This window comes from Heloderma suspectum, chromosome 5, assembly GCF_057233095.1.
Source record: "Heloderma suspectum isolate Gila_16-S chromosome 5, 16-S_ref, whole genome shotgun sequence".
Classification (NCBI taxonomy): Eukaryota; Metazoa; Chordata; class Lepidosauria; order Squamata; family Helodermatidae; genus Heloderma; species Heloderma suspectum.
This window is the reverse complement of record NC_139462.1, coordinates 164,499,558-164,525,884: the sequence shown is the minus strand read 5'-3', so window position 1 is coordinate 164,525,884 and position 26,327 is coordinate 164,499,558. Positions and strand designations below refer to the sequence as shown.

General features: G+C 40.9%; 3 protein-coding genes across 6 annotated transcripts in view; 2 read left to right on the top strand and 1 right to left on the bottom strand.

Annotated features, from left to right (window-relative positions):
• ATP2C1 (ATPase secretory pathway Ca2+ transporting 1) overlaps positions 1 to 6,002 on the top strand; it is a 58,699-nt gene extending 52,697 nt beyond the window's left edge. Inside the window, exons 24-28 of the mRNA XM_084858200.1 lie at positions 254 to 370; positions 2,383 to 2,530; positions 3,766 to 3,861; positions 4,093 to 4,234; positions 5,235 to 6,002. Of these exons, the coding sequence (XP_084714326.1) occupies positions 254 to 370; positions 2,383 to 2,530; positions 3,766 to 3,861; positions 4,093 to 4,234; positions 5,235 to 5,368 (637 nt within the window). The 3' untranslated portion in view covers positions 5,369 to 6,002. The remainder of the gene's footprint in view (positions 1 to 253; positions 371 to 2,382; positions 2,531 to 3,765; positions 3,862 to 4,092; positions 4,235 to 5,234) is intronic.
• Positions 1 to 20,225, bottom strand: part of ASTE1 (asteroid structure-specific endonuclease 1) — a 61,782-nt gene extending 41,557 nt beyond the window's left edge. The window contains exons 1-5 of one of the 3 annotated variants that reach the window (XM_084858204.1): positions 20,046 to 20,225; positions 16,583 to 17,919; positions 14,377 to 14,587; positions 10,972 to 11,167; positions 9,562 to 9,782 (exon numbers count right to left, since the gene is read on the bottom strand). In XM_084858204.1, coding sequence (XP_084714330.1) covers positions 9,562 to 9,782; positions 10,972 to 11,167; positions 14,377 to 14,587; positions 16,583 to 17,899 — 1,945 coding nt within the window. In that variant the 5' untranslated portion in view covers positions 17,900 to 17,919; positions 20,046 to 20,225. Of the gene's footprint in view, positions 1 to 9,312; positions 9,783 to 10,971; positions 11,168 to 14,376; positions 14,588 to 16,582; positions 17,920 to 20,045 lie in introns of those variants that run through there. The other 2 variants (XM_084858205.1, XR_014792311.1) reach the window with 2 other exon arrangements.
• A 52-nt stretch (positions 20,226 to 20,277) lies between these two features.
• The window catches only part of NEK11 (NIMA related kinase 11), a 132,806-nt gene continuing 126,756 nt past the window's right edge, over positions 20,278 to 26,327 (top strand). For both annotated transcript variants that reach the window (XM_084858202.1, XM_084858201.1), the window contains exons 1-2: positions 20,278 to 20,426; positions 24,153 to 24,528. In XM_084858202.1, coding sequence (XP_084714328.1) covers positions 24,359 to 24,528 — 170 coding nt within the window. In that variant the 5' untranslated portion in view covers positions 20,278 to 20,426; positions 24,153 to 24,358. The remainder of the gene's footprint in view (positions 20,427 to 24,152; positions 24,529 to 26,327) is intronic.

Here is a 26,327-nt window from a genome sequence, read left to right as displayed (position 1 = left end):
CTTACTGTGAGGCTTTAATTGGTACATTGGGCTAAATGTTAAACTCTGACTCTTGTATGGCAACACTCCAAATAACATGCATGATTTTTTAAAGCATTCAGATTGTTACTGTATGTGACGTTTACTTGCTACTCAAATGCATTGTGTATCTTATTACTGCTTGAAATGTTTATCAACAACAAATCTCCAACAACAACAAACCAAAAAACCCTTTGCTATGCTGACAGCTGTGTAAAACAACTTTTTTCAACAGGAGTATAGCTGCACTGACATTAATCTCATTGGCCACATTAATGAACTTTCCTAATCCTCTCAATGCCATGCAGATCTTATGGATCAACATTATCATGGATGGGCCTCCAGCACAAAGGTAACACTTTAAAGACCCTTAACAAGGAGATATAGCTGCTGTTAACAAAGTAAATAATACTATTGTCTGATTTTCTGCTATTCTGTAGTTTGTTTTTTTGTAATATTTTAAAATATCTGGCATTTCTTACAGTGGGATTCATTTTGTGCATGCTGTTCTTTATGTGACATGTGATTCAACTTTTGTTCTTCAGCATTTATGTATAGCCTGTAGAATAGGCTTGGGGCTTGTTTTTACAGTTATTTCTTCTCTTTAAGAAGACTTGTTGGCAGCCTTTTTTTACACACGTCACTACATTCCTGTGAATGAGATCTTCTTATATCCAGCTATCCCACTATGTAGTGCTGAACACAATGTTTCATTACAAGTCAATTGCCAAAAAGGCTAAGGTGATTGGCCTTCAGAACACTGAAGTTCTACATTTGTTTCAATCCTCTTTTTAAATTGTTCATTCTAAATGTCATTGAATAAAGTGATGAGCAACTGACTGCAGTTTATAAACCCTTTTAAGGGACAGGAATGGATACAGCAAAAAATGGTGTTGTCTACACACTTAGTGGGAAAAGTTAAAGCTGGGAATAAGGAATATAGAAATATATCATCAAAGATGTCTGTATGGGGACTTGAACCCAGGTCGGAAGTCCAGCATTCTAATAATTTGAGAGCTTCAGCTATTGGGCAGTATAGAAATATAATAAATAAATAAATGTGTCATATACACATTCTGCATTTTGAATCTACGTACACTAGGCAAAGTTTTCAAAATGTCACAGTGGCGAGGTTACCTTGGGAGTTTAACTGGGAGTTCTACCAGTGTAGTTTCCCTAGCAAAGCAGGTCATTGAGAAAAGTGTGGTTCCCAAATCTCTTTACCTTCAGGCTTACTTAGGATACAAGTAACTTTGAATCTGGAAATAATATGGAACTTGGGTTACAAGCTTCCAGATAACTCAATAGAAGCACGCTGCATTTTCAAGATGTTGCTTCTTACAGTGTTGTAGTTGCTATAGCTTTCGAGATGTTAGTAGAATCTTGCAGATGGTTCACATTAACTTTGTACTTTTGTGTAGACTTTGTCCTTTTTAAATAATTGTGTATCAAGTTATGTTGTAAAATATTTTTTTCCCTTTAAAAAAGTTATCCTTATTAAATTGGGCTGTTTAATTCTGTCTGAAAACACTGGATTGGTTTCCCATTCCCCTCCCCCCACTAAATTGTAGTGTGTTTTTTTTAACCTAACTCTCAATACGATGCAGCAAGTGTTTGTTAGTGCCTTGTTAATTTTAAAACTGAAACATGTTAGTTTTCGGTTGAAGATGCCAAGAAATTGCTGCACTGAACAATTCTGTGCTTGTGTTTGAAATTTTTTATATCACAAGTATCCTGCGATCTATTTTGAGGCTAACTACTGGGGCAGTTTACTTTTTTTTTTAATGGTATAAGGAAAGATCATAGAGGGCAGTATCCAACAGGGTGCTTATGCCCCCATCAATTCTATTGTGCCCTGCCAATACCCTTCTGCAAGCAGTGCCCATCACTTGCAGAGTAGAGATTTAGCGCTTCTGGGGGCAACCGGAAATGAGCGAAAATACTTGTTACTGGAAAGGGGCAGCTCCGCCAACCTGTTCTGATCCACAAATGAATGTTTTCGCTCGTTTGGGGACTTCTTCTAGTAAGCATTAAATCTCTGATGTGCAAGCAGTGGGTCCCATTTGTGCAACAGAATCAGCAAGGGCATAAGCGTCCCATTGGATGCTGCCCAGTGATAAGTTCTGCAGATAGCATAGAACAAGTTTTAGCAGGTTGGAGTCAGGCTGAGTTAGTCATATTTAGGTTCCATGGGGCCTAAACATGACTTAGTCTGAATCCAACCTATTGTGATTAATTAATGTTTGGGTTGCGCTGGCAAATATGAACCTATATTGAGGAATATGTCTGAATCTGTTCCATATTAGTTGTTTTTATGCTGTATCAATAACACTCTCAAAAAATTATTTGTTTTCTTATTTTTAGCCTTGGAGTTGAGCCTGTGGATAAAGACGTTATCCGAAAGCCTCCAAGAAATGTCAAGGACAGCATTTTGACCAGGAATCTGATTGTTAAAATACTAGTTTCATCTATAATTATTGTATGTGGAACACTGTTTGTCTTCTGGAGAGAGGTACAACAAAGAGGCATCTATTTTTAAGTCTTCTCATTATCTGCTTGCAATATTGCTTATGTGCCAGTAGCTGGAAATATAGGCTATGCATAGACTATGCCCAAGATCTAGAGAACCATACAACTAATTACATGCACCCAACGGGGTTTGATTTGGGAATTCTCTAATAGCATCCTTCAATGTACATGGCAGCCGGTTTTTCTAATGAAGAGGCATTTCAAAATCAGTATTATAGTTCAGAGAAAAAGTGTAAAACCCCATTGAGTGTGCACAGGCACTTGGGTGTGCATAAAGTAGCTCTAATTCAGTAGCCTTAAACTCAGATTTAGCAATTAAACCTTGCTGAGATTTTTTGAAATGACGAAGAGTAAGAGTCAGAAATAACAGGTGCATATTTTGTGAGACACTTTTATATATACCTATACTAAAGGCAGTATTCAATGCGACATGAGTGCTAATGTAAGTGGCGTTAGCTGGCATGACAGGAAGCCATCTCACTAGCTAACGCTATTGCCGGTACATGAGAGATCCCTTATGCTAGCAAAACATAGTTTACATTAGCACTTGTGTCACACTGGATACTGCCCAAAGAAACACTCTGGGCACTGTTCTTAATTTACAGGATTATCTATAATAGAGGAGTTCATTTTTATGTGAACGGGTTTGAGCTTTATTGTGGTACTGATCACAGATTCCTGAGCTGAGCCTGTGCTTGGAGGCACCCAGTTCCCCTATTCCTAGTGTGTGTTTGTGCACCTGACCCAGTATTTTGCTCCTGGTTTTAGTAAAAAAAAAACAAAAAAACAAATTAGATCCTGCAAGCATGAAGTCTGTCTACTCCTGCTGTAATACTGGATGTTCATAATTCTGAAATCCATGTAGGCACTTGAGTGCTTAAGTACATGCATGCTGCTGAAGTGCCTTGAAGGCCATCTGCAGTCTGAAGATAGCATGAAGTAGAAATCAATAGGTCTAGTTGTACTTTTAAAAGTATATGAAGATATGCTATGAAGAAGGTAATTCTAGGTACCAGTCCTGCACAGACCTGATGAATTTAGATTCCTAGATGCCATCATCAAATCCTTAGGAGCCTAGATCAGCCAATTGTTTTTTTTCACACTTAGATGCTTTGTGGTATTGTGTATTTAGATGTTGGATAGAAACTTAATTTAAAATGCTTTACTGTAGACTGGCAGAGAACTGCTTATGTTAAAACTCTCTTTTTCTCTTGGCAGCTGCGTGACAATGGCATAACACCCCGAGATACAACAATGACCTTCACTTGCTTTGTATTTTTTGATATGTTCAACGCGTTGAGTTCCAGATCTCAGGTATGTAACCTAATGCATTTTAAAGGTATGATACAGTTAATATTTTTTTAAAAGTTCAAACTTCAAATTATCAAAATTTAACAGTAGTAACTGAAAACCATAACTAAGTCAACCTACCAAAAATTAATTAAGTTCTACTATTCTAATTATCACTTGACCTCTAATTTGAAATGGTTAATTTCAAATAACTGAAAGAAATCAGAATAAAATCGTATGATTTTTAACTTGCAGACTAAATCTGTGTTTGAGATTGGACTCTGCAGCAACAAAATGTTCTGTTATGCAGTCCTTGGATCTATAATGGGGCAACTACTAGTAATCTACTTCCCTCCTCTTCAGAAGGTTTTTCTGACAGAGAGTCTAAGCATACTAGGTAAGGAATATTTTCTTGTTTAGTGTCTTAAACGAGTTTGGCTTTCAAAATGAATAAATGTTGCACGAAGCATACATTATTTTGCTGGTGAGTTATGTTAGTAACACTTTCATAGACAAATTATACATAAATGTTAACACGTTAAAACATCACTTACTCTTGTATTGGCTTATATTTTATAGTGGCTTTCTTGGTAGCACTTCTTTTTCTTCAGACTCCTTTTTAACGCACCACATTCCAGCCCTTTTCCCTGAAGCCATTTTCTGTCCCACCCCTGCCATACAAGTTCAGCATTACATGAATGAACAGTGAGGAATCCAGGCGGATGTACTCCCCTTCCTCTTCACACAGTGATTTCTTCTTAACATGACTTGCAGGGCAAGCACAAATAATAGTTCTCCAGTTTTAGATGAAAAGGCAAACTATGATTTGTCCCAAACTGGGATCGGAGGGAGGGAATTGCTGTGCTGGTGGGGAAAACAAGTATGCAAGCTTAAGTTTCCTCAGTGTTCATTCACAAATGCCAAAGGTCTGAACCACCCTAAATATTCTGTTCAGTATCACTAAGCAGTTCCTGATAATTCTTCAAGTTCAGCCTGCTCCGAGAACTCAGGAGCTCTGATTTGCTTCTGTTGCCACATTTGCGGAGTGCAGAGGTTTGGTTATTTGCATCCAAGGCACATTAATCCAAAAACATACACATTTATTTGGGAGACAGTTGAGGCCCTCAGTATTGAAAAACTGTAAAACAGTTAATCCTAGCCACGTAAAAAACAGTGCACTGTTAACTTTTAAAATAGTCCAGTAAAAATCAAATTCTTGACAGGTAGAAAAAAGTGTAAACTTTGCAAAAGTAAACAATGAAATAGGAATGTATAATGCCAAAAAGTTGGGATTTTAACTCTTTCTGTTCCCAGCTGAAAGGCAATGGGACATTGCTTTTATGTGTTAGGTCTTGTTTTTTATTTTTAAAGAAACAATATCTTTTTGTTCTTCTTAGATTTGCTGTTTCTTCTGGGCCTCACGTCTTCAGTGTGCATAGTTGCAGAATTGATAAAGAAGGTTGAAAGAAGCAGAGATAAAACCCAGAAACATAGCAGATCTTCATCTTTAGCATCTTTTCTTGATGTATGATGCACATTGCATTTTTTCTGTTTGTAACTCTAAAAACTGCTGTCTATGTAGGAGGATGTAACATGAGAAGATAAAGGGCTTTTGAATAAGTCCTCCTTTTCACTGATGGATGATGAACATTGGCAATTTTAAAGACTGTTTAATTCTAAACTTCCAGCTGGGGGAGTAAGGAACAAAATTATGCAACTTTGGTAATATTTTTTCCTCAAAGACAACTTTACTTTTCAGATTGAATGGAACTTTGTAAGTGTGAGAGAGGCTACTTTAAAAGGAAACAAATGTCAAATGTCTGGCCCACCATTTTCCTCGTAAGAGATATATGTGTATAGAAACATGTATTAGATAAAATATTTTAGTTTTATTTTTAAAAAAACTTTTATGGTGGTGGTGGGACTTTACTATTAAATATTTGAGGCATTCCATCTGGTCTAGAATGAATTAAAAGAGTGCCATATTTCAGCACCTGTATTTATTTACATTATCCTGCAATGTGTTCCTTGTGCTACTATATATTTTTTTTGTATCTAAGTTCTTTGCACAGGATGTGACCACTGTCGGATCACTGTCTTTTCTTTCTTTTTGTGATTGAAAAGCCTATATCTAATTTTGAAGTAAATGTCTGCTTTTCTTAAAATGTGTGAATGTGTAACTTGATATTTTAAATGAAGATAGGTCACAAATTGGAAAATGATTTCAGAATGTTTTTTCACTTCGACAGTGATCTAGATCTTTTACTTGGACAAAGTTAACGATGACTTTACTGAACTGTAAACTCCTTGTCCCACACTTAACAGTGACTTTTTCAGTCTATTGGCTGTAAGCCAAAGATAAGCTTTGTAGGTCTTTTTGCATTCAGTAGAGTGAATCCCAGACAAATCACATCCTGCCATCAAGTCTCATCTAATAGTGAACTGGGCCTTTGCTGCGTCAGGATCTTTAGTGTAATACTTGTTTTTCTTTCCACCCTTTAAAAACCCTTGAAAAGATCAGGATCTATATTTCTGAGGTGCTCTTAGGATATACTGTGACTCCCTTTTTTAATGTATTATATAATTTTTCTAAAATAGACCTTCCAAATTATTTTGCTTGCATTTTATTATTTTTGTAATACACTGAGTGCCATTTAGGAATGGAGGAACATTCTTTTTTAAAAGAAGACCTGGAATTGGTCAGTATTGGTGGTATAACAAAGCTTCAGTGTTCAGTATGAACAGTGGATCTTCCAGTTTCTTCTCACTTGTGAACTGTAGTTAGGATACATGGCGAAGTATCCAATAGCAGTCCTACTTCGTTTAGGCCCACTCACTTCAATGGGTATACCACTGGACACTGCCCATGGACTACACATGGTATTCTGTGTGCACAGCAGGTCTTTTTCTTTCTTGCTTGCTCTCCCTTCCCCACTGGGCCCCCTGAATAGCTGCTCCTGAAGGTTGGAGGCCCCACAATAACAGCATGGTATACTGATAGAAAAAAAATGGCAATTCCCATTTTGTGTTCAAGCACAATGCTTTTTGGATTACCGCCCTTTTTCAAGTTCGAATAGTGTACAGTTACCCTTGTTCATCCTAGATGGAGATATTTAGCAAGAGGATCTGGACACTTGACTTCCAAAGCCCTTCCATTTGCAAGCCAATGAAACAGGGCTTTTAGCAGATGTTTCCAATATATGTGATGTGCCATTTGTTGAAAATTACCTGTAGTGCACACTAGAGGATATTAGCTAATATTAGTCCTGCACTCCACATTTTCTAAGTGGCTTGATATAACATTGGTCCCTTCGTTTTGATGGCTGCTGGTGCATATTTAGACACCCTGTTCAAATCAAAGCAACAATGTTGGAAGCTATTCAAAATGTTTCTAGGATCAGAATGGGTTACTTTCTATTATTATTATTATTATTATTATTATATTTATTAATCGCCCATCTGGCTGGTCACCCAGCCACTCTGGGCGATGTACAACATACAATAAAACAGTTTAAAACAATAAAACTCTACAATAAAAACATTTTCTAAAATACCCTAACCCACCCCAAATGCCTGCCTGAACAACCACATTTTTAATGCATGACGGAAGCTCATTAAAGAGGGGGCATGACGGAGTTCCCTAGGGAGGGAGTTCCACAGAGTGGGGGCCACCACAGAAAAGGCCCTCTCCCTCGTCCCCACCAGTCTAGCTGTCCTGGCTGATGGGACAGAGAGAAGGCCATCCGAGGCTGATCTTGTTAAGCGGCCTGTCTGGTGCTGCTGGAGGCACTCCTTAAGATAGGCTGGGCCGGAACCATATAGGGTTTTAAAGGTCAAAACCAACACCTTGAATTTGGCCCGGAAAACAACTGGTAACCAGTGCAACTCCTTCAGCACTGGAGTGATGTGATCTCGCCGGCGGCTGCCTTTAATCAGGCAAGCCGCCGCGTTCTGTACCAGCTGCAGTTTCCGAACCGTCTTCAAGGGTAACCCCACGTAGAGCGCATTACAGTAGTCTAAACGAGAGGAGACCAGGGCATGTACTACCGATGGGAGCAGATGGTCGGGAAGGAAGGGGCGCAGCCGCCGTATCAGATGGAGTTGATACAGCGCTGTCCGGCTCACAGCTGACACCTGAGCCTCCATGGACAGCTGGGAGTCCAAAATGACCCCCAGGCTGCGGACCTGGTCTTTCAAGGGTAGCTGTACCCCATTCAACACCAGGTCAACATCCCCCAACCTCCTCTTGTCTCCCACCAAAAGTTCCTCGGTCTTGTCAGGGTTCAGCTTCAGCTTATTCCTCCCCATCCAGCCACTCACCATCTCCAGACATTTGGATAGGGATTCTACAGCCAACCTTAGTGAAGATTTGAATGAGAGGTAGAGCTGCATGTCATCCGCATATTGATGACACTGCACCCCAAACCTCCTGATAGCCCCCAGCGGCTTCACGTAGATGTTAAATAGCATCGGGGAGAGGATGGAACCCTGTGGCACCCCACAAGTAAGTGGCCACGGTATTCTTGTAAATAACTTACTGAATGTTCAGTAGGCAATGTGGCGCATACTAAGAGGTCAAACATTCTATGTTATGAAATATCCCAGGTCCTGCAGTTTCTCAAATCTTTGGGAATGCATCTACGGCCGGTATCCATCAGTGTCATTCCACAAACCCAAATAGTGCTAACAGAGCTTTGCTGAATCTTTCTGTTGTGCAAGCAGTTGCACATTATGCTCACATAACAGGTTATACAGGCATAATGCACAACTGCTTGCACAACCACAACTTTAGTTGGATTCTCCTCTTGCACACAGTTCAGAACCTAGTTTCTGCTAGTACAACGTCATGACACAGTTGGATATTGCCCACTATCCGCATATACTTAACAGCATGTCTTGCACAACTGCATACTTTTTCTGATTTTGTCCTCAGACAGGTTTGGCTCTTGTGAACCGTTTGGAAGAAATACCATCTCTAAGGGCAGAGAAACATACTTGAGACTCATAGCTGTGCTAACAGAAAACTGCAACTAGTGAAAAAGGAGACCCTACCTGCATCTGTGTTCATGTTCAAATACTTCAGCAAATATTGCCAAAACCTGCCCACATCAAAGCCTATAAACTTTTCACTCAGAATTACATGCAACTACTGGATTCAAAGGGATACATGAGTAGTGCACACCTTTTGTCTAATGTGCATCCCATAGGGCAGGGGTGGGCAGAAGGCAGATCTCCAGATGTTTGGGACTTCATCTCTCCGAAGCCCCTGTCAGCATGGCTGATGGACAGGAATGCTGGGAATTGAAGTCCAAAAATCTAGAAATCTACTTTTTACCCGCCCCTGCCATAGGGAATTTGTGTATTGGTCATAGGACTATATTACTACATCCCTGGGTACAGTCAAGAGTGGCATGTGGATGAAATACACTATAAATCAGTTCATAAGCATTCTGAGACTAGTCAAAGATGGAAAGGTTTTGTGTGTGTGTATTGATTAGCTACAACCAAGCTTTAATAGGAACAGCAAATCAAGCATGACAGCGTTGGGTGATTCCTTGCATTACTTCCTGGCGTCCCACTTTGAGAGAACTACTCAACTTCAAATGCAAAGAATACACTACTACCCACAACCTGTTTCTAATACAATGTGCTTTTAGTTTTCCACCATCAGCGTTGCAAATCTGTTGTTAAGACTGCATGAAGGCATTGTTTCCAACATAGTACCTTGTCTTTTCTCCAGCACTTGATTAGTAGTTTGCTTTGTCTTTTTCCTCTGGGATTTGGACTTTTTCTGGAAGAAGCCTGGTGGAGCTGAATCTTTTACTACATGCACCATGTTGCAATAAAGCTGGTACATCCTTGGAGATACACTGAGCAGATTCTCTGGTGTGGATGCTGATTTAAGCTTATGGTACAGTCCATGGACAAGGGTCCCATTGTAAAGGCTGTCAAAGATGAGGAGGGAAAGTAGTTAATTTCCTGTAAATCTGTTAGACCTTGGTGCTGTTGGTAAGAAAACTTACAATTTTAGAACTCAAAATGAAGGTGTTCCTTATGACATAAAAATGCCTTTTAAGACTAGTCACTGAAGTAGATACTTAAATGAAATAACCTGGTTTCCTTTTTCTCCAGTCTGGGAAGATACTATGATTCTTATAAGTCCCTTGAGAATTATGCAGTGAAGCACTTAGGATTGTCAGCTGATTGTTGGAATCCCTTTTGAATGAACCTATGAGTCAACTATGTGGCTTGAAGCAAACCACTATCTGTCCCCTTCAACCCTGCATGTGGACAGTAGACAGTAATACTAACCTGATTTACAAGGTAAAGTAAAGGTTACTGAGTATGTATCAAGAGCTTTGAACTCTCTCTAAAAATGCCATTATATAGAATTTGAATTCTTCTGTAGCAGCTTTCCCCAACCAGATGCCCTTCAGATGTTTGGGATCACAACTCCCATCATCCCCAGCCCAATTGCCATTTGCTGGCTGGGGGTGGTGGGAGCTGTAGTCCAACACATCTAGAGGATGCCTGGCTGGGGAAGGCTGTGAAGTGTAAGCTGGAATTCTTACATAGGTTTCTGTTGGCATAGAAGCAATTTCATTACTCAGTTTCCAAAACCAGTGTGCAGGACATCATAGAGGGGGGCCTATAGTTCAAAGAAAAAAGTTGTGCCTAAACAGGTCTAACAGTGATATCAGAACCACACACAGGGTAGACAGTGACATTTTGTTGGCCTGCAACACCCTTGTGCCACAAGTGATTTCAGTTCAAACATTTCCAATACTCGTCTCAATCTGTTACTGAAAAGATTTCACTTAATACATTAGTAACTACTTGGCCTTGCATTCAGTAATGTGTGAAAGGAAAGTAGTGCTGTATGTGGCAGTATGTTTTCCAGTCCCTAGTTCAAAAGCAGCCTGAAGTATACTGAATAATGCTAAACACAAGCCAAAGAATTAGGTATACTTAAGTCCCACTGAAATATATAGGACTTTGCCTAATTTTCTTTGGATAGCATCCTCTTGTGCAGATTGATTCTATGAACTTTTAGTCAGAAATAAATCCGACTAAGTTCAATGGGACTTGCCCCTGAGTAAGTGTGCATATGTTTGCACCTTTGGATGTTCTTACCATGTAAGATCTGGCTCAGGGAGGGGACTACAAAGCAGTTGGTTCAGATACAATCCCATTTGAAGGCAGCACTGCCACTGACAGAAAATGTGTGCAGTATCTAATTCCAACACTTCCTTTTGAGATTTCTTTTTTTTCCATTTCAAGAACTGGTCATACACAATTTTATTGACCTCAAGATGTGGAACGTCAGGATCTAGATATGAAGGAAAAAACACATATTCTGAATGCCTTGAGACAATGTGTGCAAAAATGTTTCTAAATTTTTGGAACATGTGCATCTCTCCCAAACAGTAGCTGTTGCAAACTTACTACCTTCGGTGCTGCTATCGTTAAGTACCTCATGGTTAAGAACAGGGATAGTGTTGTTAAATATAAAAAATCATGGAAGCCTGAAAAGGCATTCAGTGTTCGTTATTTTGTTGATGGGTTGTACTGAATGTTGAGGAATACAACATTCTGACCTAGCTGAATCTGTTTTTCACACAGACTCAGATGCAACAGTCCACATACCACCATGTGATCACCTTGACTTCAAATCCCTTTGAAAAACTCCTTAATCCCAATACCCTATTGTATCTAAGCTAAAGTACATGTAAATGAAATAACTGCATTTTCTTCCCCAGTTTAATCCTATATTCCTGTTTCCTGTAATGCACCATGTAGATAGATAGCTACAGAAATATAATAAGCACGGTACAAATGTTAAAGCCCTCCAATTTCTTGTAGTATTTAAAAATAGTAAGGACACAATCCTACTGGAACTCCAAAGCAGAGCGGGAGATGCACCGTGCCTTCTGCTCTGCACTTTAGCTAGCTGGGCGTTTTCACCTGTCTAGCCGAGACATCGGGGAAGGGGAGGGACAGAGGCTGCAGAAGGCTGCAGGTATCCCCACTTCCCCAGTCCCCTCCCACCAGCACACCCTCTTTCCCTCCTCTCCAAGCTCGCATTTGCAAGCTTGTAGAGGCAGCTGGTGCAAGGGGGTGGAGAGCTTGGACTACTGGGACTGAGGTCAGAGCACTGTCTCTGGCTTCAGATACAGGAATCTGAAAAATCCTATGGCCCCCCAGATGCTGTCTAGGAGCCATAGGATTGCTCTCTAAGCTACTTGTGGGAAACATGATTTATCAAACTATTTCCTGATTTATTACTTGGTTACATTTGCAGTAAATAAACATCTGCAGCAGGCATTAATCTAACTTAACAGTTCCCAAAACATTGTGCACAGCTTAACTAGAATACAAAGAATTTTCCTCATAAGACACTTAGTTAATGTACTATGTAGAGTTTCTGAAAAGTGAAGTTTCCATAATTTGGCAGCACCAGTTTTGTGCCTCTGCACGGTGGAACACAGAGGTAGAAGCAACAGTGCTTCTCCAACCACCTGGCTTCCAGGCTGCAACTCCCCCACCCTGCCAGCCTCTTGCACATGCCCCCAGTAGCGTTTAGTTCTGGTGCTGGCTGTACTTGGGATGGGGCTGGCTGTGGTTCACTCCTGGGTCATAAAAGGAGTATAGTAGCCAGGAGAAGACTCAGTGTGTGTTCTTAAGTGTTACTAAAAACAAAGACAAGAGTAACTAATTAGACTTAATGGGGCGCAATCCTATGCATGTTTAGACAGAAAAAAATAGGGCTGTGCACCACTTCGTTCCGAAGCCCGAATAACGAGTCGAAGTGGGCTACTTTGGAGGTGCCTCCGCGTGATACAAGGCGGAGCAGAACAGCAACAAGGCTCCCCGAAGTGAAGCAGCTTGCATACGAAGCACCTCACCTGACTTGATTTGTTCTGAGCAACCCGGACAGCCTGGCGCCAAAAGTATCAACTTGAGGAAGTTCAGTGGGGGATTGAGGAGGAGGAGGGAGGAAGCTTTGGTGAATTGAAACTCTAGTTGCCAAATCAGGGTTCAACGTAACCCAGCAACCGCCAATCAGTGACAGTGGTGGAGGAGGGGGGAAAACTGAATAACTGGAGAAAAATGGCTGCATTTCAGAGACAGAGATCATTCTGGTGGTACTTACGGTTGTGAGAACCCACCCGTCTGGGTTCTCCAGATGCCCTGCGCCACTCACTGGTCCCTCCACCTCTACTGCGATCGCCATGTTTTTTAAAAACATGGCAACTGGAAGTCTATGTGCACATATATATGCAAAAAGCACTGTGGATTGCCCAGGCAGGAGGAGGAGGAGGCACGGCACACGCCCCCACCACTCACTAGCTGTCTCCTCCTCATGAGCAGGAGACAGCTAACGGCAGAGGACATGCGCCACGCCTCTTCCTCCTCCCTGGTCGGCTATCAAGGACAGCCAACCAGCAGTGCTGCACATGCCCCTGCCGCCTGCTCGCTCGCTGTCTCCTCCTCATGAGCAGGAGACAGCTAGCAGTCCTTGACAGCCGAGCAGGCAGTAGGAGGTGGCGGCATAGGGCTGAGAGGTATAGCTCTTTGCTTTGAGAGTTTTTGTGGGAAAAAATCAAATTTCAGCTGCACCTGGCACAAAGTGTACTGGGCCAAACTGCAATTTGGCAGGTGGGATCCCCTCCATATCGGCAGAGAGGGCCCCAAGTTTCATGTTTTTATCATGAAAACTGAAAAGGTTATGGCCATTTGCGTTTCCCCATGCAAGTCAATGGGAAAACACCCAAACTGAGTGATCTGGATATCCGAATCTCACTTTGGATCCGGAACCGAAACGAAGTGGAGGGGGGCCGAATCAGTCCAAGTCGAAGCAGAGCTGATTCAGAGGGTTCTGAATCTGAAGCAAAGCGAGGGGTCTGTGTACGGCTCTAGAAAAGAAGTCCTATAACTCCCAGCATTCCCCAGCCAGCCATGCTGGCTGGGGAATGCTGGGAGTTGTAGGACTTTTTTTTCTGTCTAAACATGTATAGGATTGCTCCTTTAATGTGATTTGAGCATAATTTATGTGTACTACATTACTCTGTCACTGAAAGAAATACTACACACAAATCATGCTCTAATCAAATTAGTAACTTAATATACTTCTCGGAGTCCATGATTTAAGCATGATGATAGAGATGAACCTGTGTCTATATAGAATCATAGGGTTGGAAGGCGCCTACAAGGCCATCGAGTCCAACCCCCTGCTCAGTGCAGGCGTCTGATTCCCCGGCTGTCTAGCACAGGTTGTTCTCACAAGTGACATTAAGCAGCTTTTAATGAAGTGTTGCTAACAGGGTATATATGAAAAAGTACAAATATTTTATACACAATTTCTTTTCTAAGTACACCATGAATGCCTATAACACTGAACCAAAAATACTTTGAGTAGTCACTGAAATGGGGAATCTATATGTTTAAATTTAAGTTCAGAAATTGAGGAAATAGTCACTGACAACTTCAAGTGTAAAAAGGGGGTTGAAACTTGAAACTGACCCCCTCTCAACTTACCTGGACTATGTAGCATCTTGTCTAATTCACCAAATACTACTCCAAGTAGCAAAGCTTTCATGTGTGGTAACTTCACTTTGGGTTCTGAATGCTGTGCCCAGTAACAGGTTACAGCCATAGGGAGCTTCAGTAGGCAAGGAACTGGTTCAAGGACGCTGGCTGTCACTCCTAATGTCTCCAAGAAAAGTAGCTGCCGGTCTGCTAAGGGAACCTGTAATTAAAGAAAATGCAACACCTTCATGAAGAGAGCTGACTCCAATAGAAATTTCAACTACATGTTAACCATTTTGTACAAGGAGGCTAAAAGCTAATAAAGGCTCCGCCCTCACCACTGAGTCTGTTTAGATCTGTCATATTGCTTGCATATAATAAGACTAGTTCTCTCCCGTCACCCTGATCCTCTTGGCATGCTTTTAGCAGCTGGGACTTTGTAACAGCTTTATACAAGAGAACTGAACTTTTAAAAAAATCTTCCCATTTCTCTTTGTAATAAAGGCCATAAGTTCATGTTCTATTGCATTTTCCCCTGTAATATATGTCCTGTAAAGAATTCTGTTTCATTGGTCAGTCGTCCTGTGGAACTAGTGAAGAGGGGGAAAACAATCTGATTCTAAATACTGGACAATCACCTTTTTATATAAACATGTGTAACAACTGTAAGCTGTTCTCAGAATCACTACTATAGGGCTGTAACTATTTTGGAGATGTTCAAGGAAAATTCCATTAACTTTGGATTATGGTTCCCCTTCCTTTTTAAATATAAAACCTTAAATCTTGGGCAAGCTGCTTAGACCCTTTGGGATAGAGCAGATATCTGAATATATGTACCCATCCACTCACATGCATATGTGTAAATTCAGTTATGCATAAGGCTATTATTCCCATTTTCAGTCATACACTCTGGCATCTCTCTCTCACTCACAGCCAACGACTGACAAGCTTCTAGTCCTCTACACTAGGCTACAATAACTTCAATCCTAATGATTGCATACTGCTATAAGACTTCTGAAAACATTCAAGGTTCTGCACCAAGAAAATCCATCTTCTGCATCCTATATAAATTATGCACTTTTGCATAGCTTCTTTTATATAAAATAAACAGCTATCCAAATGTGCAAACTTTATACAACATAAATGCATAATTGTATATACTTTAGTCTGCTAGTCAAAGATGGAGCAAGGAATTATAGAGAGCACTGAAGCACTGCCTGTTAGCTACTGGCGATCTTATTCAGCAATTTTGACATTTCAGACATTGCCAGTGCATTTTCATGTGTATTTTTACAGCTATGACAGAAATATGTTTATTTTAAATTAATATTTAAGCTTGCAATCTTATGGTCTCTGAGAGGGCATCCCAGGGGCCAGAGAATAGATTGGATCTCCTTCTCCAAGGATGGACCTTGGATGCCCTCTCTCAGCCCCCACGGAAACTTCTAAATTTGCCTCTCCAGTATTGGAGCTCCAATTTCAGTGGAGGCAAAAAGGCGATGGATTAGAAGTTTTAGATGCACAGGATCCAAAATACTCCCTGTCCCCAGGCATGCCCCAGCCATGGGGAAATGTATGCCAGCCCTGCAGCTGGTGTATATAAATTCTCTCCCACTGGTTGAAATGTAAAGACATTTTTTCAGTTTTTTAAAAAAATGGAAGGCAGGGAGGTAAATGTTGCTCCTCCCTCCCTTCTGTCCTACTGGCATGAGTTTAGCAGGGCTTTGGATGAGGCAAGTTGGATTGCTCCACTTAGCTGGTAGTCTCAAGAAGCTAGATTCTGTACTCAATATCACTCGCCACACTTTTTCTAGAGAAAACTAAATAGAAAACTAAAAGTATATGCACAACCCTACTGAGATTGTACTGTAGAATGAGCTCCTTAGAGAGGTTTGCCTGGCGCCTACACTGTACTCCTTCCAGTACCAGGTGAAGACCTTTTTATTCTCCCAGTATTTTAGTATTTTAGCTTCCTAATCTTTTAGCTGTGGTGTTTTAAATCTGTATTTTAAATCTCTGCATTGCAGCTAGGTTTTATTCTGGTTGAACTCTTACATTGTGGTTTTAAGCTTTCATATTCTTTTATGCTGCGCTCTGTAGTTTTAGTTTTTGTGAACCGACCAGAGAGCTTTGGCTATTGGGCGGTATAGAAAGAAATGAATGAATGAATGAATGAATAACATGTTTGTTTATGCATGTCTTTTTGTGCATTTACCTTATTTAATGTAGTCAGAGAATACTGGTCACCACCAAAACTTCCAGACAGTACTGCTGCTTGAACAAATGATTTCTTGAGTGCTTTTTGGATTCTATCAAATTCACGGAAAATGGGAGTGGATGAAGCTGGCTGTTTGCTCAGGGATGTGTCGAGTGAACTCTGTGAGGCATTCAGAAGTAGCCTGTAGATAACCTGTCGAATTGGCAGTGCTATGACATGAGCACTAGTCCTTTGCATATTTTCCACCTGAACATGAAGGATTGTTCTTCTTAATATCAGGGCATCACTAATGAACGGTGCTAGAAGGCCTTTAGCTAAAGCAGTATGAATCCACTGAGGTAATTCTAATTCCTTTGCTTCCTCAGATTCATAAACTCCATGCTCAAAAAAATATTTGAGATTGATACTGGATGGTTCATATTCCTCCATAAAAGTGGAGAGAAATTGTCTTGTTTCCTCTTTCTCATGCTTTTTAATATATATCAGTACATTTTCTATAGCCTCAGCAGGATCAGCAAAACGAGACAGCCAGTTCAGCAGCCCCTGAATGCGGACATGCTTTCGACCCTTCTGCCGGGAGCTTCCAACAGGAAGGTGTACCTTGCTAAAGAACATTTCTATAGCTGGCAGATTAATATAATCATTGCCATTCATCACCGCAAAAAGAGGCAGGAGGGTTTTGTTCATATTGCTGAAATGCTTACAAAATCTTTCTGACGAGAAGCACCTTGCTGGGATGTAGCAGTCTTGCGAGTCTTTGCATGTGCAAAGGTTTCTCCACTGAAAATAATTCAGAGGACAATAGCCTGCTTTGAGGTCAAAAATGCAGAAGTCACTATCTAAAGTTAATACGGGGCAATTCAAGTGATTGGCTAATGACACAATATCCCTGTCTGCTTCTGAAATAGACTGGACGAAAGGCACTTGTAATTTAGTCAAGATCTGCTTAAAGACCTCTCTGGTGAGCAAAGGCAATACGCTTCCTCCACCACCGCAGGAGAGGGAATGAGCTGACTGAATCTTCTCTCGAGCTCTTTCCTTTATGGTTGTAAGTTTTTTGTCAGATGCATCACAGCCTCCATCTAGCACAACATAGGGTTGTATGTTGCACAGAGTCAACGTTTCAAAAAACTCATTTATGATATCTGTAAAAGAATCATAATCCCCGCCATGCTGGATGTCTAGATCTGAATCAAAGTAAAGGCGATGGTACAGGTTATTTCCATCAATTATTACATTTGTGTTCTTCAATTGCAGGTCAACAAAGAACTCATGGTGTTCCCTTACATAACTCGTTAATCCCTGGATGCCCATACTAGTGAGCTGAAATGCCCCTGTTGAAAAAAGGAAAGGAAGTAAGTTTTCAAATGTAATGCACAACAGAACAATTAAAAAGACCTAGAATATATAAAAACCTGGTGGGAACCATTCTGAACAAGTCCATAGAATTATTTAGGTTCAAAATGAGTTATTCCTTATAAGAATTGCAACTGCACAATTTTCAGTAGGTTAATGAAGTTAGCATTACTGATCAATGGACCTATCCCCACTGTACAAAATTAACACATTTCAATTGCAAACCAATTCTGAATCAAGTCTTCATCATGCTTCCAATGAAGTTGGCAGAAACACAACACGACCAAGAAGGTTTTACTGAAACAACTGGTGGTGGGGAGTTTCTGGCAACCGTAGGGCCTCAGGGCAAAGGGCAAGATGCTGCCACAAACATGAACAGCACTGCCCAGGGATGTTCAAGAGCCAAAGGGACTGTTTCCTATTTTTGTGGCAGCCTCCTCCCATTCCCCTCACCTGATAGGTTTGCGGAAAAACAGGGGGCTGAAGATTCTCAAAAGCACTGTATCAAAACGTATCTATTTCATATTGACCTTCATACTTCAGTGGGCTCTGGGCCCAAAATAAAACTGACCTTTGAGACAGATCATGTGTCCAACCCCCCCCCCCCAATTCTTGAATCTACTCCATCACTAATTGGCATATCTTTTACTTTTAAAGGCTTTGAATGTCCATGTATGAGGTGAAATTATGCTTTCCAAGAAATAAAAAAATACCTCTTGACATGCAGAAATACAACTATAATCATCATGACCTACAGCCTTGCTGTTAAGCTACAGTCAACAGAAGGTTAAAAGAATGTGTGTGGAGAATCTTAATGTTCCACTTTTTTACAAGAAACACATTTGAGTTGATGCTTTGGTGCATGTTTACTCAGAAGAACCACCGAGCTCAACTGCACTCCTACATAAGAATCTATTGGCTGCAATTCTGTCATATTTACTCGTGTATTAAGTTATTATTCTATTCCATACTTAGATTAATTGGCAGAATTGACATGTTTCCTTTCTGGGCATGCCTTTGATTGGGGTTTTTTTTTTTTTTTTACATAAAAAGTGGGATTTGCTAAACAATTAAAAGTTACCACTGGCAACATAATTCTCTCCAGAAATTCCTGTTGGGAGCAATTTCTCATGCTATTCTTGGTCATGATTTAGGATTAATTCCAACCCAGTCATAAAATGTGTGAAAGTCTTTACAAAGTCACTTTACTATTTTAATTTCACCAGAGGACTATTGAGTTTTTCCCTGAGGTGCTAACATCAGTGACTTTCCTATGTACTTTCAGGCAAATGGCCCATGTAAAGTTGAAGAGGTAAAGTCATCATCTGAGGATTTAAGATATGACTGTCCGAACTGTGTATTAAAAGTTGCAGCACAGTCAAAATTAAGAATTTCTTGCAGATCATAACTTCCTTAAAATGAATGTACACTGCACTGAGCTTTCTACGTAGTTAGGAAAATCTCGGGTCCAAGAGTTTTGATTCTCCTTTGAGAGCTGCCACCCAACACACGCATGGTGGCTGAGCTGAGTACATGATGGAGCAGCCAGTGGGGAGATGACACTGCCACGGAGAAAACAATGCATTTCAAATTTTTGCCCCTCCTGCGTCTGTGAAAGGTACAGGACACCTGCCAGAACGAAAGTGGCACCCGAAGGGTTGTGCGTGATTCTGAGGAAACTTCAAGCCCTGCTGCCTCTCATTTTAGAAATGCAGCTCTTTCTCCAGGCGCGGGTCCCCCTGATAGGGGCGCTATCCCCCACTCCCTGCAATTCTGACAGGACTGTTCTTCAACAGCCCCGTGACAGGCAGAAATTCAACAGGTCCAGCTTTTTCTAGCATAGAGGAGTAGTGAGGGAGAGAGTTGAATGGGTTGGGTTTCCTGCCTGCCAGGCAGCTCAGAAACAAATACAAGGGACATGCCAGTTCCGCTCCCACCTCTAAGGGAGGCAGCTCCCCTAGACCTTCGCTTCCTGCAGCCCTGCTAATAATTGCCTTGAGGAGGCAAACGCCTGAAAAACACCGGGAGTGGGCGGAGCCACTTCGCTCAATCTTCCGCTCGGCCTCGGCTGGAGACGGACCGCCACTTGGACGCGTACACGTACCTGCGCTCGGAGCGCTCCTCCAAACGCCCCCAACTTTAGCCGGGAGGAAGCGGCCCGGCCTGAAGGAGAGGGCGGGGCAAGACAGCTACGTCATCAGCGCGGTCGCGCGCGCCATCCGGCCATCTTCTCCCTGCCGTTCTTCTCTAGCCTCAGCCACGCGGAAGCGCGCCTTCCCGTCATGCAAAGCGCCATCTCCTAGCAACGCAAGCCCAACATAGGGGAAGGGCGGGGCGAACTTACCTGGGCGAAGGAGAAAGAAAAGGGGGACGGAGGCAGGGAGGGGGCTCTAGAGCGAGGTATACAAACCCCTCTCACTCGCTCCTACGTTTTGGATTCTTCTGTTCCTCCTCCTCTTATATCTTGGTCGTGTGGATGGACAAGGTAAATAAACAGCCAGCAACCTCTCCCCCGAATTCAGCTTCCTTTCCCACTCATTTTCCCATTCCAGAGGTCTTCAGCTGCCTTTTAAATATACTTTGATCACCCCGCGTAGCTAAAAAAAGAAGGGGGCTTTCCTTCTTCTGCTGCTCTTTCAGTGACACGACACCCGACACGTCGTTGAGCTGTGGGTTTGTTAAGCGTGAACAGTTCACAACCCAGCAACAAACCAGGGGTTCTCTTCATGGGTTGTTTGTAGTTAACAAACCATGGTTTGCTAGCATGGCTGGGTTTACACCACCCAACAACCCACAGTTCAACGACAACACATACTCAGCCTTGAGTGTGGGTTGTCATGTTGTGCGAGTCTCTCAGGGTGGCAGTTTGTAATCCACATCGGTAATGATTGCCCAAATGGAAATGAGTAACGGGGGCATTCCTCTGGATGGTTTAATCTGCGGTCAGTGTATTTACCAGTCTTCCCTAACCTGGCGCCTTCTAAATGTGTTGAACTACAACTCCCATCATCCCCAGCCATGCTGGCTGGAGATTATGGGTATTTATTTAATTCATTTCTAAGCCAGATTTCTGCCAAGGCACCCAAGGCAGTTTACAGTTTTTAAATATCAAAACAAACAAATGTTAACAAAAAAACAACAACGTCAGAGTATAGTTGTCTCAGGCCATTCTTCAGGAGCTGATAGCAGGAGGTCCCCAGCCTGGGCTTCTCAACTTCAACACATCGGGAGGGCAGCAAGTTGGAGAATACTGGTATATAAGGTTGCGCTGTAGTCCCGTAACTAGAGACTTGTACCTCAGTAAAAACCCCAACCAAACCCCTGAATTAGTGGGCAGCCTCGGGCGAATCACTGTTTTAAACATAATTGTTGATAATTCTGGTCAACTTCTAGTAAATTGTCCACAATTTTTCTCCTTGGAGCTGTACATATTGAATACAATGTACTGATCATGTGTTTGGCAAAATAATATAATAACAACAAGAACAATTCAGTGTGATACCTCTGATGTTTTTATGCCAACCATCTCAGCTGATCAACCCCAACAGACTTTCCTCAATATTAAATAAACCCTCAGGCCAGTTTTAAGCATTTGATTACTATTGATTAAGCCTAGAGATTTTAAGCACTTTACGATTAATAATTATATCCCTGATTATTATTGATTATTTACTGGATCAATGTGGTTTTAGAATGATTAGATGCAGCCAATTTCAACTCAATTTTGTGAGCAAGCTGGAAGCTGATGGGCAGAATACATTCTGGCATGAAGCTGATATGCTTCCAATGAAATTCCAGCAAGTGCTAAGATCTTTGTTGAGAAAAATAATGTCAAAACCAGACCTAATGCTGGAGACATCATTACTGCACAGACACACACAGATTAGCCATTATCTATGTGACTATAATGCTAGCAGCGTGTTTAGAATCATCAAAGCACTTCACATACCTTGCAACAACGTAGTGACCTCTAGATGGTTTTGACTGCAACTCCCATCATCCCTGGTCATTGACCATGTTGGCTGGGACTGATGGAAGTTGAAGTCCAAAATGTTTGGAGGATACCGTGTTGGGGAAGGCAACCATGTAAGGCAGTTCAATAGTATTAGCTGCATATTTTAGATGATGTTAGTTATATAAAGCTCTTCTATCTTTACATGGAAAATGTATAACATGGAGATGGAAAAATACCAGCAGATCTTTTTGCTTTGCAGACTTTACTATGGCCTGCTTGTCTTTGTGAGATAAACTGAGAATTATGGAAACAGGAGTTCTCCTTGCTGGTAATCTCAGCATAATACTCGCATTTTACCATTGTTTTTGTTATCCTCTTTTCTTGTAGGAGGGCATGGAATTAGAAAGATGCTCATATTCTGTCTCACTGAAGTGTTTTCTTTTTTCAGCCAAGATTACAATTCATTTGTTCTATTGTGAACATCACTTTCAGTAATTAGCAGTTTGGTGCACTTCATTAGGAAATCACACTGCCAAGTACAAGTCCTTGGCACAGGATGTGTCAGTATCTCAGCAGCTGGGTGTCAGAACAGTTTCACACGCATGGTGTTATTGTCACAAATTACAGACTCATAAGCCTCATTGAAGCTTGGGAACAGTTTGATGAAGAAAGCCACTGTTTAAACATAGACATTCTGCAACTTTAAAATGAAACTTGTTTGTTTAACAAACAATATAATTTTACAAATCATGCTGCGGTTATTAAAACAACCACAGCACCACCAAAATAGTTAGGAACCTTAACTGTGATTGTAAACCTTCAGAGTGATTATAGACAAAGTGGTAATGTGAATTAATCTATAGAATTAATGCTGAGGAGACTTATTAGGAAGATTTCCTGCCATTAAAATATTGATGGTGTTTGTCAACTGCAATGTACAATACATCACAAGAAGTGCGAAAATTCAAAATAAATTGGTGAACTTAGTAGTGGAATTTACACAGACTTAGCTGAGCACAGGATTGCAGTCAGAGAGAAATCAATCTGTCCCACACAGATGCTTATGACATAAATCTATATAATTACAATGAGATGGTGGTAGTAAAAAATTACACTATAATCGCTGGGATTTTTCATGTGTCATCCATGATCTCGACTCAGATTTTGTGTCTCTTGATATAAGGATCTAATTCACTGTTTTAAAAGGAACAATTTGGCATGTTGGTGCGCAGGATGGGTGCATGCTGAGGGATAATACAAAGAGCACAAAGGAGGCTTGTTGCATAAGAAATAGTAATCTGCACATATGCAATATGCTACAAGTTATTAACTGAGTAGAAGAAGAAAATGAAAGGAAATGAAGAGGTGGGACACAAATGGCAAGCAAAGAAGATTAAAAGGAAGTGTTTATGTAAGTAAGTAGGGCAGGCATGAGATCACTTGGGATCCTGGAATTAGTGCTTACAAATATGTTGTGGAATAATTTAGTTTCTTTGGAGTAGGCTGGCAATACTGTAAGAGCATTTTAGAAAAATAAGGAATGGAATATAATATCCAGTCAACTGCAAGAGGAAGTTAGAAATGCAGATAGTCTGCCATCTTGCAAATATTGCTACTTATTATTAATAAACACATGGACCACCTCTTTCCCCATTTTCCTTTTGTTGTACAAGTTTAAAGGATTAGCCCACATCACAACTGATTCAGGCGAAAAAGACCTATCTACACTACTGATGTTTTCTGACTATTAGCCAATCACAACCCTGCTTGCACTGCTGACATTTTCTGACTATTAGTTACAACCCTGCTTGCACCTCCCAAGTGATTAGATTCTCTGCTTCCTTTTCAGGCAGGAATGTCTTTTGCACGGTAGTCTTGGGGAGATATGGGGCAGTATCCAATTTAGCACTAGCGCTAATGTAAATTACATTGCGCTAGCATAAGCAACCTCTACTGCAGTCCTAAGAGGGAAACCTGTGAAACCCGGCGCACCAGCAAATGCTCTTGGTGTTGCACTAGAAGTTGCTTATGCTAGCACAACATAATTTATGTTAGTTCTAGTGCCAGATTGGATACTACCCATGATGACTAGCTTTGGGGCCAGTGTAGACATGGCATGGTGCCTGTGCAACTTGTAGGCATCTCAGCTAGACTCATTGCCTTCTCAGTATGTCTTAGCTCCTCATTGCCATATTTCATGCTTTTAAATTATTATTATTATTATTATTAATAATACATTGCTTTTCTGTCCACCAGGGCTCCCAGAACAACATACAATTTAAAACAACAATAAAATCACAGGAGAACGAAAGGAGAAACACCCATGCTGTCACGACAAGTAGTAAGAAGTACATCTTAGGCTTTTTTTCTCTTGCAGGTGATACATGTGCATATCAAGATAAAGGAGCCTTTAATTCTGTAGACTCAGTACAAATGCTTAGCTAGCTCTGCTGTATGGAGCAATGTTGAGATTCCAAGAAGTAGTTAAGCATGGTAGTCCTCTTGCAACTATTTCTACGTGCTCAAAGACATTGATTGCAGGAAGATACAGTGTTCAGCAAAAACTTGGACATGGAAGCTTTGGAACGGTCTACTTGGTTTCTGACAAAAAAGCAAAAAGAGAAGAACAATTGTAAGTGTAGTATAGTGTGAAGTGACTTAATTTTTTTAAAACAACAACAATATTGTTGAAGACAAAATATTTAAAGACAGCAATATTTAATTATATGTCTTATATATCATTAAATATATTGAATTTGTTTAGGTCTTTAAATATTGTTGTCTTCAAAGATAAGTGATGGAACACAATGGAGTAATGATTGCCTGCATACAACATCTAGTCCATTTTCACTTATGATAAGTGGGTGGAGACCTAAAATTGATTTGAGAGACAAGCCCTTTATAGTGCAATTCTATACTTGTCTACTCAGAAATAAGCCCATTGAGTTCAATATGAGATTTACTCCCAAATAAATGTGTATCGCACTCTTGTCCAAGGTGGCACCCTCCAGATGTTTTCAACTTCAACTCCCAACAGCCCCAACCAGCATGGCCAATAGTCAGGAATGCTCTGAATCGTAGCCCAAAACTGGACCAAAATCTGGAAGGCACCAGTTTGAGGAAGGTTGGTGTACATGACTGCACTCTTAGTTTATTACAATTTCTCCACACGTTTCCCTATTTTTCTCTGAAATAAGTTCTTTCTCTTTGTAGTTCCTTTCCTTTGGAGTTTTCAGCCTGATCTACTGATCATTCCTGAACTAGTTCGTAGGTATTTTGCCAATTCAGTTTCATGTATCTGCTAGCCCAGTTTTAGCAGCAGTTGTAAAGCTAAAAAAGGAGAAAACCCCTTAGCAAAGGATTTAGCTGGAATATCTAATGGGGTCTGAGCTGATGGTGCCTAACCAGGAAAGGGTTCCTGTGATCATGGTGGAGATGAATTGATGAAAATGTTGACTCAGTGTGCAGCAGCAATGAAAAGGTAAATACCATGCTAAGAATCATTAAGAAAGGGGTAAAAAATAAAACTGCCAATATTATAATACCTTTATACAAATTTATGGTGTGATCACTCCTGGAATACATGCACAGTTTTTATCAACACATCTCAAAAAAAGATATTGTAGAGCTGGAAGAACAAGGCAACCAAAACAATCAGCAGCCTGGAGCAACTCCCCTATGAGGAAAGTTTACAAAGTTTGGGGTTTTTTTAGTTTTGTAAAAAAAATGAGTAAGCTTATAAAAGGTTTTATAAACCTTTTTAGAGGTTTATAAAATTACGTGTGGTGTGGAGAAAGTGGATAAGGAGAAGTTTTTCTATATAATCCCAGGATCTTTCAATGAAGCTGCATGGTGGGAGATTCAGAAAAGACAAAAGGAAGGACTTCTTCACACAGCACTTAGTTAAATTATGGAATTTGCTACCACAAGATGTGCTGGCCATCAACATAGACGGCTTGAAAGGGAATTAGACAGATTCATGGAGAATAAGGCTATCAATGGCTACCAGTCATGATGGCTATATATTACCTTCAGAATCAAAGGCCTCTACTAGTTGCTGGAGACATCAGTAAGAGAAGGCTATTTGCCTTCATAAAAGGCAACACTAAATATGCTCCCTCCACTCTTTGGTTGTAGATTTAAATCTTGTAATCTGTTACAAGAATTCCTTGTGTTCTGAAGCAAAAGTACTTTTAGGGCACAATCCTATTCAGATAGGCGGCCGCCTCCAAACTCAGGGGCGACCACGTATCCAATGCAGGGCAGGGGAAGCATGGAGGGGATCGTTCCCTCCGTGCTTCTCCTGCCCTGCATTTTCGGCTAGACAGCCAATTGTGGCTGTCTAGCTGCGGGAGGACTGAGTGGTGGAGGAGGCTGTCATACAGGCATTTCTGTCCTCCCCACCCCAGAAGGCCCCTTTTCAGCCGCTCC